Source organism: Alosa alosa, chromosome 23, assembly GCF_017589495.1.
Source record: "Alosa alosa isolate M-15738 ecotype Scorff River chromosome 23, AALO_Geno_1.1, whole genome shotgun sequence".
Lineage (NCBI taxonomy): Eukaryota > Metazoa > Chordata > Actinopteri > Clupeiformes > Clupeidae > Alosa > Alosa alosa.
Window position 1 is genome coordinate 1826368 of NC_063211.1, and position 9525 is coordinate 1835892.

The 9525-nt window shown below is 42.3% G+C and overlaps 1 protein-coding gene across 1 annotated transcript; it reads left to right on the top strand.

Moving 5' to 3' along the window:
* Positions 1-1855: 1855 nt before the first annotated feature.
* atp5mc3b (ATP synthase membrane subunit c locus 3b) lies at positions 1856-5624 on the top strand. Its single transcript, XM_048234486.1, has 5 exons — positions 1856-1943; positions 2151-2246; positions 3274-3351; positions 3654-3844; positions 5316-5624. The coding sequence occupies exons 2-5, from the start codon at positions 2208-2210 to the stop codon at positions 5428-5430; spliced, it is 423 nt and encodes a 140-aa protein (XP_048090443.1). The 5' UTR covers positions 1856-1943; positions 2151-2207; the 3' UTR covers positions 5431-5624.
* Positions 5625-9525: the final 3901 nt, after the last annotated feature.

Genomic DNA, 9525 nt, shown 5'->3' on the forward strand with positions numbered 1-9525 from the left:
CCACTTGCAGGCGCTAGGGGGAAGCGAGACAGCCACCATTCAACCAGAAAAAAATAATATAACCATTTCAATGACTCCGAAGCTTTTCAGTTAAGGTAAATTAAGCTAAAATCTGCATAGTTCCCCTTTAATTACAGCGGGAGATCAAATTAAAGGATTTCATCCCATATAACATAGACAACATAGAATACATACAACATAGAAAATCATTGTGTGGTGGTCAATGTTAATATTGTGGTGGGCCGCCATAAATAAGTCGATGTATGGGAGACACTAGAGTATGCCTTTCAGTTTGCTAGTGGTATGTGTATGTTACGTGAACCATAGGTTGAATAAACGCTTATAGCTCTTCAACTGCCTATTGATATGACTTACTGTTTCACTGGTTTCTTTTAGAAATATATAAGAAATATATTTCCATCCCATTACATTGTTTTACTGGTTTATTTCACAAATAGTCTATAGAAACCTGCTCTATAGGATACAAGGACGTTTATTGTCACATGCATATAGTTACTGGATGTAAGAAATGCAGTGAAATTATGTCTGGTGTCAGCCTATTTGTGCATTTATGGGGGGGGGGGGGCTTAAGTGGCAAGGGCTGCATAACAAAGGTGGGGGAGGGCAGTTGGTTTTATGAACATTCTAATAAAAGCTGCCAACTTTAGGATGTTGGAGTTTGTTGGTGTTTGTTGGAGCAGTGTGCAAGCTCCTTTACGTCACAAACCACTTGGGGATGCAAACAATGTTTGTTCATTGTAAATAAAACTCTGTTCCTGATTTTTCGTACTATTGGTCTGACTGGGTCTCTTTCATTTCATCTGTGGTATCAAAATTACCATCACGGTTAACTTCGAAACAGGCACTTTACTTTGGATAGAGAATAGAAATACATGAGTGATTAACATAAAAAAAAATCTACAATGGAGCAACTCAACATTTGACACCTCCGATATGTTTAGTGTTCTAAACACGTCAAATAGCCTAGTTACCAAATTGATAGCCAAGGAGCCAGAAGTGAAGAAACATGGATAGCTATAAAACCTGTGCTTTCATTATACAACTAAACACAACGAAATACTTTTATAACCTTTGAGGAAACTATGTGATTTCAATGGCGATGCAGGGTTTGGTTGCACCTCCAAAAACATAGCGTACCTTGTTACCTCCCAAAAACGCCCTCAAATACCCGTATGTTTGACAAAAAAACAGGGGATTCCAAGGCACTCCAGCTCTGGGCACTCTCAATTGTCAAAGGTTAAAAAGCCTTTTATTTTGTTGGCTTGGTTACTCCGACGCGTTTCGGCAAACAAGCCTTCATCAGGGAGTCAAACAGTTCCAGTACCAGTATGTTTGTGTGAAAGAATTCGTTTGAGAGTTTTGGTGCACTTTGCTGGTGAGCTTTGTAGGGAATACCAAACGTTGACCTTACAACTTCACAGTGCACTATGCCTTACAGAGTTCAGTAGGCCTTACATAATGATGGTAGGCCATTTGTTTCCATAATTTATGTTTGCACAAACGTGTATTGCCAGCTCCCCCTACAGGTTTTCACTTACATGTCATAAAATACATCTCTATTGGACAAATGTACAATCGGTATTCTGTATCATAGCTCAGATTGCTGGCAAAAATTGTCACATTAAACCAAACAATGACTATATTAATTCACATTCTTAATATATTTACAAGCATAAGAATGTCTATCTGTTGTCTGTAACCTTTTTCAAAAATGCCATGCATTAATACAAGCACATTAACCTTTGGCTAAGTAACAAAGTATTAAAGTTAGGAGTAGTGGACGCCGTCCACTTTAAATAAACTTCCACGGGAATGACCTTCACTTGCGTTGATGCCGTCATCCGGGATTTGTGCGGCGTCTCCTCATAAATAAGAGTTCACGCATGCGTAGCAGTTCCTCAGCGGTTCGACCTCTGCAGCCGGTAAGTGAAGGGGAGTGAAATGGAGAGCCCGGGGAGAGAATAATATAATCTTCTTTCATCTGTTTAATAGGAAATGTTAAAACGTTCTGACATTCAGCAGTTTACATGTTTCCTGCGGTCTTTCGTGTTGTGCACTAATTATTGAATGCAGAAAGTCATTATTTTAACGTTTATATTCCATTGACCTTAACTGTCCGTTCTTTCCAGAGACAAACCCAGGTTATCCCGCTAGGTTGATTCTAACAATCAACGAAACCAACAAAAATGTATGCCTGTGCAAAGTTCGTCTCTACGCCTGCAATGGTGAGTCATTTTCACTTGTTTCTTAAATTGTCTTGGTATCGCTAGCAAGCCGGAGCCACTTAGCTAACGTTAGCTAACAAGCCATTTCTGAAATGCAACGTCTCTTCAGCTAACCAGCTTGATAGCTTACCAATGTTCGCTAACGTTAGCCGTCCAACAGGGCCTGTAGGCTTTCATTTTGTTACATCTCGGTGTAAAGCAACGTTACTGTCGTTGCACACTAAATTGTCAAGTACAGCCTAGCGTTTCAGGCGCCGCTGCATGAATACGTAGGTGCAGTATTAAGTGTTCCAAGTGGCTTTTTTTTTGCTGAAGGCAATATGACCGATGAAAGTCTTTTGCCCGACAAGAGGTCCTCTGACAGTTGGCTAACGTTAACTGCTAGCTAGGTGATGGTGTCTGACTATTCAAGGTCATTTAAAAACCCAGAATGAACACCAGTGTATTGTAGTTAATCTGCTAAGGCTTGGGGACGTCAATGGATTGGTTTTTAGGGGTGCTTCTCTTTCATTCTTATTTTAATGGTCGTTAGTGGAAATACTGCTTTGTGAATGAACTTGGCTACGGGTGTCCTCCGTATGTCAAGCTAGGACATTCAATGGTCTTTGCCAAGGGGCTAACTAGCTGAGCTGCTCATACGAAACATTTTTTTTCTGACGTCAGTTTGTTATTGGGCACTTTAACCATTTTGTTGACGATACTCCAGGTATGGAGTTAAAAATGACTTGTACTCCATCGGCTGACTAATGTTCGCTAACGTTAGTTGTATGGCTAACTGGTAGCAGCTAACTTGCATCAGGGTCCGCCCACCTTTACCAGCGTGCATTCAACTAGATAGGGTACAGTACATCTTGTACTGACCTGTTGTGTCAGAAGTTCTTGCTTAACTTTAATATTTTCCCTGCATTACTTGTGTTAAATTTGCATGGTGCCAAGTGCCTTTGGAAGACTTTGGGAGTTTTAATCCCAACTTGCTCTTCATGCGCCTTCTCATTGTCTGCTCACTGATTTGTCTGTGTAATCCTAGGTCCGTGCTGGATCAAGGGCCCTATACAGACCTCTCTCTGCCTCAGTGATCTCCAGGCCAGATGCAAGAACAGGAGAGGTGAGCAGGACTGTACATTGGTTTTGGCTTTGGTAGGGGCTCTCTTGCCTGATTTTGCAGTCCTATTTTATCTCTGCACTCAATTGCCCCCCCATTATTGGAAATGTACTGCAGTCTAGACCACATCAGCTACTACAGCTCAATTGCTTTGTGTGTGTATTAAGAGGCCTAGCAGCTTTATGCCTCCTAACCTTCCATCCCTCAAGTGGAGGTTAAGTGACGGTTGGCCCATCACTGTGTCTTAAAAGGCAATTTGTGAAGTTGTGTTTATTTAGTGTATGTTTTGCCATCCCACTCCCCAGGCTAGCTCAGCCCTTGTTTCACAGAGCCCCATGTCCCAGGTCGCACTGCGGGGCTTCCAGACTAGCTCAGTGAGCCGAGACATCGACACCGCCGCCAAGTTCATTGGTGCCGGTGCTGCCACCGTGGGTGTGGCCGGATCCGGAGCTGGAATCGGGACTGTGTTCGGCAGCCTCATCATTGGTTATGCCAGGTGAGCATGGACACCTAGAGCCCAGTCTTCACCTGGGGGGGGTTCCAAGTACGTGGTTTAGTGATGAACCTGGGTAACTTAACTTGGAGTAAGTGGTAAACCTCCTACAACAAGAGCCCTGTGGTATTGTTTTGTTAGGAGAATGAAGCCATACAGCTCATCTATTAGGAGGTTTACCACCTACCCTGAGTTAACTAACCCAGGTTTGTCACTAAACCTCGTACTTGGAATACCCCCCTGGACTTTTCACCTGGGCTTTGTTTAAGCCTCTACTGAGGGGAAGATCCCTGGAAATCCAGACTTTAAAGCCAAAGCTTAATTGTAATATTCAAACAAATATTCATTCCAATATTCATTCTAAGTTTAATCTCCTGAGATTGTTATGTGGTGTGAATGACACCGTTGTAGAGGTCATAGCAATTATAGGATCACAGCATGTGCAGGAGGAAACTTGAAAGGAATAAATCATCCATCTGTTGACTGTCCTGATCAGACATAATCAGTCTATAGAGAGGTGTGGATAAGTGCAGTATGTAAAGTATTGCTGTTAAAGAGACTCCGTACTATTAACTATACTCTCCGTGCTCATGTTGAAGGACTGTGTTCCAACAGTATCAGGATTATGGGTTTCATGGTGAAGTTGTATGTATTTCTGCACTGTTCTGTAAGTCACTTGGTGATGCTTCCTTGTCAGGAATGATTGAAACTTGTGTCTTGAGTGAGTTAGCTCATGTAGTGCTATAAAAGTAAAAGTAAGCCTATAGAAAAGAACAAGTTACACAGCTTTGTCCAACAAATTTGATGTGGAAGTTAAATATTTCTAACTTCTAATATATCAAATTAATAAGGGAATGAAGGCAAAAAATTAAATAAAATCACTGAAACTTAAAGCGGCTATTTGAAAGTAAAGGTTTGACAATTCAGAGGTGCGTCATAAAATGAGTGGCTGTGTGGCAAGAGTGTGCTATGTGTTCTGAGGTTCCGTTAGAGTATTCAGAATCACTCACTTTGATGCCCTTATCAAGAAGCAAGCTGTGTTCTGTCAAACCCTTTTGTGATTTGCTTATGTCCACTCACACCAAGGGCACCTTCCCAGTGCATTGATTATTACCTGGCCTGGTCTAGGAGAACTTAGAGATTTCTATTGAGTAAAAAGTCTCAGAGCGGGCTTAATGCATCCACAACAACCTGGCCTCAGAGCTGTGCATGGGTAAAAGGTCCAGAATATGTTTACTCGTCTAATGCATAAACAGAGGTCTCAACCAGTCTTCAAACTGCGTCTAGTTTAGCATGTAGAAAGATCATTATGCTAGTTTAGCATGTAAAAGGACCGTTACGCTAGTTTGGGGAAGTTTCTCAGTGACAAAGCTGGGAGTGCATCACCATGATGTCCTCTGATTTGACATTGCTGCTGGATAGTAATGAGAAGCTAAAGCGTGTGTGTGTGTGTGTGTGTGTGTGTGGTCCTCAGGAACCCCTCCCTGAAGCAGCAGCTGTTCTCCTATGCTATCCTGGGCTTCGCCCTGTCTGAGGCCATGGGTCTCTTCTGTCTGATGGTGGCTTTCCTCATCCTGTTTGCCATGTAAAGCCCCCTTCACCCTCGTCCCGCGCCAGCCGAGAAGACGCGTCACTTTACTCTGGCTACCAAAAGCGTTCTGTGTTGGTGTCATGACTGTACATTTTCCAAGTTTTTGTTGAAGGTTGACAATATGAAAACCAACATGTATTGTAAAAATGTAACCAATTACAGAATTAAAATACATGTATTTCACTATTTAAACAGTATGCATTTTAATTTTTTGTATCTGCGTTCATCTACCGCCTTAAAAAGGGAAGGTTGATCTTGAACAAGGTGATTTATCTGAACTCCGAACATTCTGCCGTTATATATAAATATATCCGAAGCTGCCATGTTTTGTGCGTTTGGGTTCGTGATGGTTCCTTGAGTAGTTGAACTGCCAGTAGGCTGCTTGGCATTCCTCTCCAGATGCTTTTGTATATCACAATAAAACTCGTATTTCAGTAATGGTGCTAAAACACTAATCTCTGGTGTAGTGTATTAATTCATATCTACTCAGTCAAGATTATACAGTCAGACCAAATGCATGTGAGCTTGATGGTGCATGGTTGATGGTGAGGCAAAAAATCATAGTTGCTTGGAGTGAACAGATGGATTGATTAATAAAAGCATGGTGTGAAATCGCTGAGTAACTAGATACAAAGTGCTGGAGATTTTGCGTGCCATGCGAAATATCAGCGTTGTAAGATGTCGATGCAAGAGGTAGTTAATACAGCAGGCTGTTGTGTAATTGTAGCAAAATATGAGAAGCCTGGAGCAATGCAGACAAGTTAGGTTGCGGTTACTGCACATTGGGAGGCACATAGGATGAAGTATGACTGTGTGGGACCCATATTTGTGTGGACCTTTGGTTACCCAAAACACATACTGACAGAAAAAAGGACCTTTGGTTACCCAAAACGCATACTGACAAAAAAACTTCCTATACAAGAACCCCTTTATGTAGAACCATGATCTTGGTGTCAAATGAAAGGTTACACTCTGTCATGTTGCTTGTACCTGGAGTGCTTTGCAGTGGCTGTGCCATGAATCCAGAGAAGCATTATCTGACCTCTGACCTCTTACTTTTGCTCCTACGCCTTTGAGATTTCCATGAAAAAAGGACAAAGAAGGTAATGCAGTGAACATTTGTATTATAAAATGAAACAAAGGTAAAAAAAAATAGTAAATATAAAAAGGTAAATGAAATGCAGTGCAAAAATTAAAAAATGTACAAATACCCTGGCAAACGAAACATCAAATGATTCACATTCAATGCAATACAAATTTATTTGTGTTGGCAACCACGGTCAACAAAATGGAGCGTGTTATGAACAACTGAAATAGTTCTAATATTGTGTCCTGTGCAGAGATACGCTGGGGGCCAGCAGTCCTCATAGGGCGAAACGTGGGCTGTGGTGGTATGGTGTCCTGGATGTCAGTCCTAAGCCATGGTTCTGCGTCTCCGCTCTCCTGTCTGCTGCGGGAGCCCCTCTTCCCCTGCCTCTCCCCCTTCCTTGGCCTCTCCCTCTCCCTCTGCCTCTCCCCCTGCTTCTTGCAGCACCCTTTCCTCTTCTTGTCCCACAGGTCTCGGCCACCGGCTCCTCTTCCTCAGACACAGGATCCTCAGCTCTTGTTTTTTTGCTTGGCGGGGCCCAGTCTTCATCGCTGTCACTGAAACAATTGTACAGGTGGAAGTTAGACTCAGACCCACTAAAGTATATGAAAACCCTTCCCAACAACTTATACAAATGATATAAATGTGTGTACTCAGGTCACACCTCCCTCTGCACTCTCTTTTACACACACACACAAACACACACTGCATTCTCACCCCCCCCCCCAGGTACCAGAACACTGTTCACACCTCCCCCAGGTCACACAATCTAAGGGTGTCACCCTCCCCTATGCACACTGAAGATCCACAGACATGTTTATGCACACACTAGAACTGCCTAAAAAATAACTGAACAAAATTGTTTAGGACAAAAAACAGAACCCATGTCCATGTACTGTTACAGGAGAAAAACAAATCACTCTCTATCTCTCTCTCACACACACACACACACACACACACACACACACACACACACACATGGCACATTATGTTCAGCTAAATGAAAAACAATGCACTAAACATTACAAAAGCAAACTAAACTGTATCTGTAACTGTATATGGATATAAGTAGTCTACTCACAGCTCAAAATCAGGGTCCTTCCCAGCTAAAAAGTTCTGCTCCTCCTCGGAGTCGCATTCCGAGAAATTGCTTTCTTCTCCTTCATCGATGTCCTCCAGATCATCATCATCATGTCCTCGGGTTCTTCGACATGTGTCGTCTTTTTTTGTCTCTTTGGCATGTTTTACGAACAAAAACCTTCAAAAAAATGTCTCTTACTTGTTTAGTAACAAACTTCCAAACCACTGCTTCGGCAACTGGTTACGCATGACCATTGCGCATTGAGTTTTGCGACTGTTTTATTGCCAATATATTGAGACAACTACTCAATATATTGGCAATAAAACAGTGTAAATATTTCACATCTATGGATTCTTACGAAAATTTCAAGACCAAGTATGCTGGGCTAACTTATTGGTACGGCCATACAGACAAGTGACAAAGTATCAATGCAGCAACTTTGGGGGGTGGTGGAGGGGGGCATTTGATATGTTATATATCGGGATAAACTTATATTTTACACACGAAATATATGTTAATTCATGGAAAGCTTTACATATATCGATTCTTGAGATCCTCAGCTTTAAAATGGTATATAGCATGACTATGGTAGTTCATGATAAGGTGCAAAAAAATGCATGGGGTTGTTGGGGGGAGGTGGAGGGCACTGTATTTGCCCAAACTCGGGTCACCCTTAGTGTACTGAGTTTTAACTGAGATTTAGAATAGCTAGACATCTCCCACCCCCAGCCCCAGAAAGGGGCAAGGTTTACCCTGGTTAGCACCAGAGCTATTCTCAATTGAGAACTGGACCGTGGTGCACATCTGATTTCTATTTGGTGCTTATTGAAGGATTAAAGGATTATTGGTGCTTCACTCCCCTCCCTGAAGGACATTTACACCTCCCACCTCACCCGCAAGGCGACCACAATTGTGAGTGATGTGAAATTGTGAGCAAGTCACCCTGCTCACAATTTGTTTGATCAACTGCCCTCTGGGAAGAGGTACAGAAGCCTGCGCTCCCGCACCACCAGACTCACCAACAGCTTCATACACCAGGCTGTTAGGATGCTGAACTCTCTCCCCCCTCTCCCCCCTCCACCCTCAGCTACATAACATCCTGGACTTTGGACCCACAATGGCTGCCTTGCACTACTCCACTTCCACTACTCCACTTGTACACTTGCACACTTTGCAACTTGTTGTTGTTGTCCTGAAAACACTTCTGAACACACTTCTGCTGCTCTTACATAACTTGCACCACTATGCCACTTGCATACTTAGGTCAAACAGAACTACCTCAGCCATTTATTGGCCTGACTTTTACACTATTATATTGACTGTCTACTGTATGCACAATTGCACATTTTCAACTCAAATTTTGCTGCTCTTATTTTCTTCATTGTATGTGCCTTCTTATTTACTTTTTATATTGTTTACTTGAATGTTATGTTTGTCTGTGGACCTAATTGGTAAAATATGTCTTGTCTCCACCGTGGGATAGTGGGAAACGTAATTTCGATCTCTTTGTATGTCTTGACATGTGAAGAAATTGACAATAAAGCAGACTTTGACTTTGATTTGCCATCTGTGTACTGATTTTACTGGTACTCGGCAAGATCACAGATGTCATGGTTTTATTAGTCTGCTTGCACACACACACGATTTCATAAGAAGTCCTTTCTGGCGGCCATGGTCAGGCCTGGCCCTGTTGATATGTAGGGCTTCTGAACGTGTTTCCTGTCTGTTACGCGTTATGTAAAATTGTAGTACAGAGATGAATATTCCTGTCCTGTGGGCTGGAGAACTAACACTGTTTCCTCTGACACTGCCTGAGTCATGTTTGGAGTTTTAAGAAGTGCTACTTATGACCAGCAGGTGTCACTATGTGCTATGTATTTTCTTTCGCGTGCATTAGTTTCCCCATCATGCAGACTAATGTCTGT